The 12,695-nt window shown below is 46.9% G+C and overlaps 1 protein-coding gene across 4 annotated transcripts in view; it reads right to left on the reverse strand.

Annotated features, from left to right (window-relative positions):
- Positions 1–12,695, reverse strand: part of PITPNC1 (phosphatidylinositol transfer protein cytoplasmic 1) — a 275,454-nt gene that overhangs the window by 130,425 nt on the left and 132,334 nt on the right. For all 4 annotated transcript variants that reach the window (XM_047831722.1, XM_047831721.1, XM_047831720.1 and 1 more), the window contains one exon: positions 4,722–4,870. In XM_047831722.1, coding sequence (XP_047687678.1) covers positions 4,722–4,849 — 128 coding nt within the window. In that variant the 5' untranslated portion in view covers positions 4,850–4,870. The remainder of the gene's footprint in view (positions 1–4,721; positions 4,871–12,695) is intronic.

Below are 12,695 nucleotides of genomic sequence, written 5' to 3' on the forward strand. Positions count from 1 at the left end.
TTCAGGTGTGGGATTTAACTTACAAACCTTCAGTGTGACCACTGATATATTTTGCTTTATCTTACCATCAAAATTTATGTGTTTTTTTTTTAAAGTTTATTTCTTTATTTTGAGAGAGAGAGAGAGAGAGAGAGTGAGCGGGAGTGAGCACAGAGGAGGGGCAGAGAGAGGGAAAGAGAGAATCCTAAGCAGGCTGCACGATGTCAGCGAAGAGCCCAATGAGGGGCTTGATGCCGTGAACCGTGAGCAAATGTCAACGGTCCAATGCTTAACCAGTTGAGCCACCCGAGCACCCCCCAAATTTACATTTTCTGTTTACCATGCCTTTTGTAGGCTTGTCTCTGTTCTTACTCTGCTTTCTGTCTGATGGATCACATTTTCTCTTGGGAGTTTTGTAGTGTTTCACCATTTCTTTAGAGGTCACCTTTACATTTTTGAATATGCACATATGCCTTAAAAGTTTTTAAATCAATCAACATTTGTCTCCTCCTCTTAAACAATATTAGCAACTGACAGTGTTTTTTTTAACGATAATTACCACCCTCTCATCTTCTATCATTGTCCGTTATTTAAATTCCAAGAGTATAGGCCCATTAGCAGGATTCTTAAAACATCCTATGCTGATTCAGACTGAGATGTTTACCAATTTCTTGGCTTATTACTTTTGGATCCTCCACTCCTCCTTCTTGGGCTCAATTTCCTTCTACTTCTAATAAAAAACCTTTAGTAGTTCTGTCCATGTGTGCCTCTGAGTGATAACCTCTCTGAGTACTCGATCGTTAGGAACAATTTTTGTGCACGACTCTCAGCTCCAAGTCCCCATTTGTAGGGGCCCAAACCCACATTTCCTGTCTCCTTATGGGCACCACATTCCCTGTATGTCAGTTCTGACATATCCCAGCATCTGGAGCCATAGCTCATCAGCTTTCCACTCTGGTTTGTGTTTCCTCTTTATTTCTTGTACCTGAGGATTTCCCTTTCTTTGTTTTGAGCCAGCTTTATATTGTTATATTTCATCCTGTGTTTGTCACAGGAGGTGCGGGGCGGAGGGTCCACATTCATCTCTTTAGTTTCTATTACTGGAAGTCCAGATATTCTATTTATAACAAATTTCCCTCTTACTAATGTTTATTATTCTCCTTTAAAATAAACATCATATATTCTGATAGAGAAAACAGCCATGACACAGACAGCTGGACAGTTCTTGCTCTGTTTCAGGAAAAGATCAAGGTTTATTTTTTTTAAGTTTTTGTTTATTTATTTTGAGAGAGACAGACAGAAAGAGACAGAGAGAGAGAGAATCTAGTGCTATTAGAGAGAGAGACAGAGACAGACAGAGGAGGAGGAGGGCCAGAGAGAGGGAGAGAGAGTCCAGTGCTATTAGAGAGAGAGAAAGAGAGAGAATGGAGGAAGGGCAGAGAGACAGGGAGAGAGAATCCAATGCTATTAGCGAGGAGGCTAATGTAGTGAGGGCTCGATACCACAAACTTTGAGATCAGAACCTGAGCTGTAATCGAGAGTTGGATGCTCTGGCACAAGAATAGACACTCAGGGGCACCTGGGTGGCTGAGTCGGTTAAGCGTCCGACTTCAGCTCAGGTCATGATCTCGTGGTTCATGAGTTCCAGCCCCACATTGGGCTCTGTGCTGACAGCTTGGAGCCTGGAGCCTGCTTCGGATTCTGTGTCTCTCTTTCTCTGCCCCTCCTCAGCTCACTCTCTGTCTCTCTATCTCTGTCTCTCAAAAATATATAAACATTAAAAAAATTAAAAAAAAAAAGAAGAACAGACACTCAGATCAATGGAACAGAATAGAGAACCCAGAAATGGACCCACAAACGTATGGCCAACTGATCTCTGACAAAACAGGAAAGAATATCCAATGGAATAAAGACAGTCTCTTCAGCAAGTGGTTCTGGGAAAACTGGACAGCGACATGCAGAAGAATGAACCTGGACCACTTTCTTACACCAGACACAAAAATAAACTCAAAATGGATGAAAGACCTAAATGTAAGACAGGAAGCCATCAGAATCCTTGAGGAGAAAGCAGGCAAAAACCTCTTTGATCTTGGCCGCAGCAACTTCTTACTCAACGCGGCTCTGGAGGCAAGGGAAACAAAGCAAAAATGAACTACTGGGACCTCATCAAAATAAAAAGCTTCTGCACAGCAAAGGAAACAATCCGCAAAACTAAAAGACAGAATGGGAGAAGACATTTGCAAACAACATACCAGATAAAGAGTTAGTATCCAAAATCTGTAAAGAACTTACCAAACTCAACACCCAAAAACCAAATAATCCAGTGAAGAAATGAGCAAAAGACATGAATAGACACTTCTCCAAAGAAGACATCCAGATGGCCAACCGCCACATGAAAAAATGCTCAACATCATTCATCATCAGGGAGATACAAATCAAAGCCACACTGAGATACCACCTCACACCTGTCAGAATGGCTAACATTAACAACTTGTGCAACAACAGATGTTGGCGAGGATGCGGGGAAAGAGGATCTCTCTTGCACTGCTGGTGGGAATGCAAACTGGTGCAGCCACTCTGGAAAACAGTATGGGGGTTCCTCAAAAAACTAAAAATAGAACGACCCTATGACCCAGCAATTGCACTACTAGGTCTTTATCCAAGGGATACAGGTGTGCTGTTTCAAAGGGACACATGCACCCCCATGTTTATAGCAGCACTATCGACAATAGCCAAAGTATGAAAAGAGCCCAAATGTCCATCGATGGATGGATGGATAAAGAAGATGAGGTGTACATATACGATGGAGTATTACTCGGCGATCAAAAAGAATGAAATCTTGCCATTTGCAACTACGTGGATGGAACTGGAGGATAGTACGCCAAGTGAAATTAATCAGTCAGAGAAAGACAAATATCATATGACTTCACTCCTATGAGGAATTTAAGAGACAAAACAGATGAACATAAGGGAGGGGAAACAAAAATAATATAAAAACAAGGAGGAGGACAAAGCATAAGAGACTCTTAAATATGGAGAACAAACAGAGGGTTACTGGAGGGGTTGTGGGGGGGGGGATGGGCTCAATGGGTAAGGGGCATTAAGGAATCTACTCCTGAAATCATTGTTGCGCTATATGCTAAGTAATTTGGATGTAAATTAAAAAAAAAAGAAAATTAAAAAAGAGTTGGATGCTCAACCTGCTGAGCCAACCCAGACACCCCAGATACGAAGTTTTCTACTTTTTTTTTTAATTCGGTATGTAGGGAACATTTCCTAAGCAATAATTTAGGAAAAGGCAATTGTCTGCCAAGGAATGGAATTTTCCACAGGTCTGTATCCATTTTCTTACATCATGCTCACTCCTCTTTGCTCTACACAGGTGATTCCTGCTCAGTATTTGATTTTCACCCTCCACACTAAGAATGCCAAAGCAGCACATTGAGAAACCGGTCTCTGTAAGGAAGTCATCCCCAGGCCAGTCCCAGAGCTCAGCTACTCTTGCGAATCGGCAGCTGGCTGGAGGCTGAACGGGTTCCAAATCCTGCGAATTCACAGCTCCTAATAGATGAATAAGATCAATCTCATTTGCATTTCATCGTGACTCAGGAATTCCCTGATACTGCGTCCCTGGGTAGATTAAAACATGTCAGTTTAATCAGCCCATGGCCTTCACTGTCAGGATATCGGCCTGAGAGATTTCCATACACCGCAGTGACAGGACCCAAATGCACCCATCGAGAAGGAATAGTCCACTTGAGCTTGCTGGAAGGTGGAGGCCATGTGGGGGCATGGCAGAGTCCCAGCGTGGCTCCTCTCGGAAATGTCTCATGGTCAAGGCACAAAGAATGGATAAATGTTCACGAGTATCAGTGAATAAACTGGGGCGCTGTCCAGCTATTACGTTGGAAATGCTTTCTGAATAGTCACATCGGGGCCAACAGGAGGAGCCTGTTGGGGGAGCCGTAGGTGGGGGTAAAGAGTATGCACAGAAACGGGAGCAAAGACCAAACCAGTCATCCACTGGTTCACTGGAGCAGACAGTTAATTCCAATAAAATATATTTCCAGTGAGTATACAAATGTCCTGACCTGGAAGAGAAGAAATGGAAGAAAACGGGCTGGAAATGGGTATTGGGCGGGGAGAAGGTCAGACAAGCCCCGATAATCAACTATGCCATTAATGGTAAGAAAACAGCACGAGATTAAAGAATACGCTTTGCAAAGCAGAAACGGCTGTCCCGATGAGTGCTGGGTTATAATCCTTGCTTGTTTACCCTTCCAAAGAAGCAACGGCAAGCGTGCATTGTCAGTTCCCTTTGTGAAGACCCGAGTGGTCACCTGGCGGGAACGAGAACGCTTACCAAGTCAAGACCCCAACGGCACACTGCGATCTTTGGCACGTCTCTACAACCCTCAGGCAAAGCCATCTCTTTCCCGCTGCTAACGCCGAACCAGGGGGAGAAGACAAAGCTCTGTATTCCTTTAGACCAAATTTCATCTGAACATGTCATCCAGCGGGTGGGAAATGGAAGAGGAAAGCCCCTCCTCATGAAAATGCAGTTGGGGACTCTCTTGCCGAAGGCAGGGGACTCTGTTTTGGGGAAGCTACGAGACTGGTGGATGGAGCGGGCAAATGTAGTGACTTTTCAGGTCATCTTTTTATCCCCCACACCGCCTCCAGCTCGGCCGTGGGGTGGCGTGGGAGAGCCTGCAGGTGGATGGCCGGCTGCCGGGACTTACCTGTTGAGATACACCCGCTTCTCGGTGAACTGCCCGTTGCCATGGTGAGGATCCTCAAAGGGCTCATTCTGGACCACCTCCACCCCTTCTCCTCGGTCGCTCTGTTCGTGGCTGTGCTTGCTGATCATGTACAGCTGTCCGATTTTGTACTACAAAACACACAGTGAGAGAAAGGTCAGCCCCGCCGCTTGCCTTCGAAAACATCCCCCCCCAACTTCCACGGCGTGGCAAGCAACTACGGTCAGCACTTTCTGCCAGAAAAGAAGGCAGACACGTGGGCCTGGCGTTGTTTTTCCTCCGGAGCGGGGAGGAGAACCAGTTGTGAGTAGAGTGTAGATACGGCGTGTTCCTGTGAATGTTCTACATCACCCTGGTGATGCTTGCTGGGGTGGCTGGCAGTCTAAGCGGCGGAGGGGGGAGGGGTTGCGGAGCATCAGCCCTCCAGGGTTAAATGGTGCTAAAGTCCGATTTTGTTTGGCAACAAACAGGCCAGGACGTGTTATTTCTGTCCCTTCTCTGCCTAATTAACTGCATTGCTGGGCAGAAGTGGACTAGATGTCACCTATCTCTTCCGTCATCAGTCTCAAACTCTCCTGGAGTTCTCTGTCCCCTAGATCTGCAGTTCTCAAGAGTGGCTGGACATTAGAATCACCTCGAAGCTTTAGCAAACCCCAGATGACCGAGCCCCACCAAGAATGGAACCTGTCTTCTACAGACTGATCCGCAAAGAGGCGAATCTACAGAGTCTTTAACTCTTTTTTATCCAATTGCACCCACAGTGTGGAGCCTTCCAGCCTGAGGTTCCCAGAAGCCACGTCTACTTACAGGAAAATGATAATAAGGAGCAACATACAATGGGAACATTCTCTGCCCTGTCTGCATTTTTCAACTGTTCCACTCTCCTTCCTGCCTCTCTGAAAACCCCAGGGCCAACAGGCATTTCTTCCCCCTGTGTACTTTCCACATGGCAAAACTAATTTGATGGAAGAGAGAGAGAGAGAGAGAGAGAGAGAGAGAGAGGAGGGGGTCAAATGCCTTTTGCAAAAAGGATGTCTGCTCAGAGCCAGGAGACAGGATGCTGTGGTCCTTCGGGCAGATTTGGTGTGAAAACAACAGACACACGGTGTCACTATCATCAAGGCCCCTGGGATGGGGAAAAGGGGCTTGGGTCTGTAGCAAAATAATGGTGGGTTGTTCTGGGTTGTTCCCCAAAGAGCCCAGGCCGGCAGGGTTGTAGGTCTCCTATCTGTGTGCCTAAGAGAGAGAAACAGATTTTAAATTAAGGGGGCAGATGAAATGGACAAATCAACAGTGCGGTCAATTCTAAGGCTGAGAAGACACACACCTCCGAAGGTCCCTCTTTCGCTGTGAGGCAGGGGCAGGGAGGGGAGTGTGAAGACGAGCTGAAAGCCTCTGGTCTGAGACCAGCCCTGGGGGCCAGGCCAGTAACCATGACAATGGGAAAGGCAGGCTGGGTCTCCTCAAAGGGCAGTGCCACGATTCTGTGCCATACGCCTCCCCAGGATGATCCGCACTTAAAATGCTTTTCACATGAGCGTGTATGTGCGTACATGCATGCACGTGCTGTGCACAATCGGGGGGAAGAGGGGGTGCTGAGGAGAAACACAGGAAGGGGAGAGAGAAACATCAAAGATAAAATCAATCTTTGAGTTTATTTTCAATCAGAAGTTTGACCTGGCTTCCCCTTAGTAACTCTGGCTCTTACTCTTGCTCATAAAGACTAACTACGGCTCTTTCAAGAAGGAAGACAGTAAAGGGGCGCCTGGGTGGGTCAGTCGGTTAAGCGTCCAACTTGGGCTCGCGGTTGGTGGGTTCGAGCCCCGTGCCAGGTTCTGCGCTGGCTGTGTGGAGCCTGCCTGGGATTCTCTCGCTTTCTCTCGGTCCCTCCGCAGCTTGTACTCTCTCTCTCACACAATAAATAAATAAACTTTTTAAAGTAAAAACAAAAACCAAAGGCCACCAAGGGCTTTAGTTGGGGGTGGGGGAGGGGTCTGGCAGAAGGCGCATGTCTTCAGGAGCTCCAGCCCACTCCCATGTGAAGAATGCATGGCATTAAGGACAATGCCTGACACAGAAGAGCCGTCCCTGGTTCAAGCGCTTCTGCTCTGTGGAGACGGGAACGGGCCGAGGCGGCCGGCAGCTGATTCACCAGTGGCCAGAGAAGGGCCCGTCTGCTCAGCCTCATTGATCATTCCTGCGGCTCCTGAACGAGCCACTGTGGGGCAGACACCAGCCTTAGCTCACTAAGATAACGTCAGTCTGGGGGCGACCGACAGACGCTGGATGCAGTAGGTGACATTACTGGGGGTGGCGGGACACTCAAGGCCGCGGGACACTCAAGGCCAGACGCGGAGATGGCCAAGCGTTCTGCAGCTGTCGCTCCTTTCCCTCCCAAGCAAATCAGGCCTGCTCTGCTGGTTGTGACCGTCTGAGCTGGGCCATCCAGAAGCACAGGTTTTGCCGTTGTTTTTAAAGCCACAAATTAACTCACAGACACATGCACCGAGCAGTTTCTCAGTGACGCGGTAGAGGGTAGGACAGATGGTCCCTGAACCATCGGTCTCAAAGTCGGCAGACATATTCCTCAAAATGTTGGATCCCAGGCCATTCCAGTGCTTTGACATCCAGACCCTTGGGGAAGAGGCGGTTGGGGACCGGGCTCGGATGCACACTGAATGCTGAGAGCCACTGGGGCAAATTCGGCGAAGGCATTCACAGCACTCACGAGGTACCTGACGGTACTGAAGCCAAAATGTTCCATCTTTAGGGGACCCGTCTTTTCTTTCCTCCTGAATACCATTTTTTTGCAAGGCTGCATCCCTAGTTTAGTGAAAATACCACCTTCCTCATCACTGTCTCCAAACAAACTTTGTCAAATGAAGGCTGCAAATCCAAAGATTCAGAAGGACTCTTAAGACTTTTGAAGCCAGTGAACTGATAACAGATCCGATCACTTCATGCTCACGATGACTTCCAAATTAGGAAACTGAGTCTCGAGAGAGGGCTGACTTTCTCCGGGGCCACGTGGCTTCTAGGTGGCAGAGCTGGGACGTGACCGCAGGTCCACTGTTTCTTCTTTACCCACCTTCAGCCTTTGTTTCTCTGACAGGTGAATTGCTTTAACACATCTGGGCCTCACCATGATTTTGGGAGAAGTGATGGATGAGTTCCATCGCTTCTGAACTTTGCTATTTCAGAAGCCGAATAACCAAAGCCTGATACCATGTGAAAGACCCAGGTTGTTTAAACTGTGCTCACATACGGACTTGTGGAGGAAGTAAGCTCTAACTTTGTAAGATCTATTGTTCTAACTCCAGCGTCTGGGTAATCATCATTACAGGCAATCACGATTCCAGACAGCTCTGTGCTGCAGGGCTGAGCCTCCGTGTGAGCCGTCATCGGAACAGCTACCCCAAATAATGATCTCTATTGTCAAAAAAAAAACAAAAAAATCATGGGGATTCAGATCCTTCCCACTTGCACACAGTGCCACAAGTTTGATAGAGCTGCACAGTTTAAGAAAAGGCACAAACGTGGGGCGCCTGGATGGCTTGGTTGGTTAAGCGTCCGACTTCAGCTCAGGTCATGATCTCATGGTCCGTGAGTCCGAGCCCCGCGTCGGACTCTGTGCTGACGGCTCAGAGCCTGGAGCCTGTTTCAGATTCTGTGTCTCCCTCTCTCTCTGCCCCTCCCCTGTTCATTCTCTGTCTCTCTCTGTCTCAAAAATAAATAAATGTTAAAAAAAAAATAAAAAGGGGCGCCTGGGTGGCGCAGTCGGTTAAGCGTCCGACTTCAGCCGGGTCACGATCTCGCGGTCCGTGAGTTCGAGCCCCGCGTCGGGCTCTGGGCTGATGGCTCAGAGCCTGGAGCCTGTTTCCGATTCTGTGTCTCCCTTTCTCTCTGCCCTTCCCCCGTTCATGCTCTGTCTCTCTCTGTCCCAAAAATAAATAAACGTTGAAAAAAAAAAAAATTAAATAAATAAATAAATAAATAAATAAAATAAAAAAGAAAAAATAAAAAAAAAAGAAAAGGCACAAACGTGTCTGGGGAAGCCAAGGGTTTTTCTCAGTCTGTCCTATTGCAAACTCTCCGACTGGGCACAGTCAAGTGACTCAATATAGTTCGACCTCAAATCTTGATTTTAGAAAAGGTGACCCCGAGCCAGAACCTCTGGGTATATAGTTTATTAACTGAGCACCACCAACACCTGAAATGTCCTCCTTGCCAGAATTACTGGACCCAAAGTTTTAGGCTCAGGAGAACCCCGAGCTATGATTTTTCACTAAATTGCACCCCCACGCCCCGCCACCCCCCACCGCCAGTGCTGCCCTTCAGAGATCTCTGTGAGGCCAGGCTCTCATATATCCCCACCCTAAAGCACCAACCAAGCGGCTGTCATCTTCCAACCAATCCCTGTCTCATCCCTTCCTGTCCCCTTTCTCTTCCTCCATTGGTCTCAATACCGTTCCTAAATATCAAGATGTGAAAAGTGGGGCAACCCTTTGTAATACACATGACCCATTCTGAATGGAGTTATTCCCCAAAGATATGACTCAGGACATCAAAGCCCCAGCCCAGGAATCAGAATTTACACGTGCGTTTGCCTTTGCCATCAAAATGGATGAATGCCACATAACCACATAACCACGGGGAAACGTCTGGCCCTCTGACTTAACATGATACCATGTAGTTTTTCCAGCTGTGAAATGGGCGCGATTCCTGCCTGTCTCCGCTCTGGCAGTGTGGAAAGAGGAACAAGCAGGGGGTGATACAATTTGGCATTCTTGGGACTTTCCCACGGGATTCACATCACTGTAAATGCTCTGTCAAAACGCTTCCAGCTTTCTCCACTCTCAACACGTGGACCTCGAAGCAACTGCCTTATGATGTGCAAAGAGCCCGCCGAAAAGAGAGTCTGAGATGTTTTATCTTCAGGTGCCCTGCGAGCTTCACACCAAGTGGTGCCAAAGTTGCCAAGTGCACACAGGAAGGGAGATACAATGAGTCTAGCTTTTCACCGCCTCAGAAAACTAGGGTCTAGAGCCGACTGTATTCTGTAATCCATAGCACAGCTAAGGCATCGGGACAATGTTCTGGACCAGCGGTCGGCAAACCGTGTGGGCTGTTTCTTGTTTGTTAAATGAAGTTGTGGTTGTGGTTGTGGTTGTTGTTAAATACAGTTTCAATGGAACACGGCACTACTCGTTCATTCTGTGGCTTTCGCCGCACGGCAGTAGCATTGAGTACTTTCAACACAGACTGCATGGCCTGGCAAAGTTGAAAATATTTACTGCCTGACTCTAAAAAAAATAAATAAATAAAAATAAAAATAAAAATAAAAATAAATAAATAAAAATAAATAAATAAAAATTTAAAACTGACAGGGGCGCCTGGGTGGCTCAGTCAATTAAGCGTCTGACTTCGGCTCCGCTCATGATCTCACGGTCTGTGAGTTCGAGCCCCGAGTCAGGTTCTGTGCTGACAGCTCAGAGCCTGGAGCCGGCTTCGGATTCTGTGTCTCCCTCTCGCTCTCTGCCCCTCCCCTGCTCACGCTCTGTCTCTCAAAAATAAATAAGTGTTAAAAAAAAAAAAAAACTCAAACTGACACTTGATTCAGCTATTAGAAAACTTTTACACAAGGTCGAAACACCTTGGGCATGTGAATCTACTTTTTCAACTGGAAATTTTTATGAAATTTAAATTCAGATCAGATGCCACCGATGAAAATTTAGCATCTGACTTGGGATTGCTGTAAGTGTAAATGCACACTGGATTTTGCAGACTTGGTAACAACAACAACAACAAATGTTTTTACCCCTAATTTCTATGTTGATTACATATTGAAATGATAGTAGTTTGGATATACTGGGTAACTGAAATCCATTCTCAAAATGAACTTCACCTGTTTCTTCTTACTTTCATGTGGCTACTAGAAAAATTTTAAACCACTTTCAATGGAAACCACTGCGGCTTGCATTTGTGGCTCACATAGCTCTGTTGGACGTGCTGGTCTAGACCCTGATCTAGATCAATGGGGTCTGAGGCTCAAGCCATTAGGCTGCACTAAGACTCGTTGAGGCTGGCTGGTCAGGAAAGCGTTTCCATGCGTTTCCAAGTTAACAAAGTGGAACACGGACAATTAGGGATACATTTGGAGAAGCCCCTTTTCTTCTTTTTTTTTTTTTTTTTTTTTTTTTAGTATTTATTTTTGAGAGAGAGAGAGAGAGAGAGAGAGAGAACCAGAATCCAAAGCAGGCTCCAGAGCCAGACGCGGAGCGCAAGCTCATAAGCTGTGAGATCATGACCCACGCTGAAGTCAGATGCCCAACTGACTGAGCCACCCAGGTGCCCCAAAGCTTCCCTTTTCTGAGGACTGGCGATTACCTGGACCTCTAGAGAGGTGGTAATTGCTCACCGCGTGCTATGGTGGAAAGCACTGGGGTTTTAAAATCGAAACCTGGAGCTGAAGTCCTGATTTTGCCTTTGATTAGCTTTGTAACCTTAGACAATTTATTTATCTGAGCCACAGTTTCTTATCATTAGAATGGGACTAACAAAATACCTCACAGGCCATGGTGAGAATCAAGTGAGAAGAAACTTACAAATTAAAATGCCTTGTAAAATGTAGGGGCGCCTGGGTGGCGCAGTCGGTTAAGCGTCCGACTTCAGCCAGGTCATGATCTCGCGGTCCGTGAGTTCGAGCCCCGCGTCAGGCTCTGGGCTGATGGCTCAGAGCCTGGAGCCTGTTTCCGATTCTGTGTCTCCCTCTCTCTCTGCCCCTCCCCCATTCATGCTCTGTCTCTCTCTGTCCCAAAAATAAATAAAAAAATAAAAAAATAAAATGTAAAACCGTACCCAAACTGCCATAGTTACCGCTCCTTCTGTTGGGCAATGCATCTGGCTGGGTCTTGAGATCTGTTTTGCCCATTTCCCTGTTATGCTACGGCTCTGTAAGGGACACGCACGAGAACAGGGCATTGCCACACGCCCGTATGACGCAAAAACCAAAGAAAATCGGACCCTTTGCCCAAGACGATCTCTTCTTTCTGTAAAAATTTTCTTAGATGGTCGTCAGATTGAACACTTCCCAAATATAAAAAAGCCTGGGAACTTCCACTTACAAAGTAGTCAGCTTCACAGGGACAGAAGGTAGGATGGCAGTTGTGAGGGAGGACGGGAAGTTAGTGTGTAATGGGAAGATAGAACCGTCCTGGAGACAGACGGTGGTGATGGTCGCACAGCTCTGTGAGTGCACTCAATGCCCCTGAACCATACCCTTAAAAAAGGTCAAGACAGTGAATTTTATGTGAGGTCTATTCCATGACAATCCTTTTTCTTTAAATGTCTTAATTTAGATTCCAGTTACTTCGCGTAGTGTAACATTAGCTCCAGGTATACAACAGAGTGATTCAACACTTTCATATGTCACCCGGTGCTCATCACAACAAGTACACCTCTTCATCCCCATCACCTATATACCCACCCCCTGCCCTTTTCCTTTTTAATGTTTATCTTTTTTAAAAAAAATTTTTTTTCTTAATGTTTTTATTTATTTTTGAGACAGAGAGAGACAGAGCATGAGCAGGGAAGGGGCAGAGAGAGAGGGAGATACAGAATCGGAAGCAGGCTCCAGGCTCTGAGCCATCAGCACAGAGCCCGATGCGGGGCTCCAACTCACAGACTGTGAGATCATGACCTGAGCGGAAGTCGGACGCTCAACCGACGGAGCCACCCAGGCGCCCCTAATGTTTATCTTTCGAGAAAGAGAGTGAGCGCATGTGTGAGCGTGGGAAGGACAGCGTGAAGGAGACAGAGGATCCAAAGCAGGCTCAGCCCCATCAGCACAGAGCACGACACCCGGCTTGAATCCACGAACCAAGAGATCATGACCTGAGTGGAAATCAAGAGTCGCACACTGAACCGACTGAGCCACCCAGGTGCCCCCCTCATCCC

Source organism: Prionailurus viverrinus, chromosome E1 (genome assembly GCF_022837055.1).
Source record: "Prionailurus viverrinus isolate Anna chromosome E1, UM_Priviv_1.0, whole genome shotgun sequence".
NCBI lineage: Eukaryota > Metazoa > Chordata > Mammalia > Carnivora > Felidae > Prionailurus > Prionailurus viverrinus.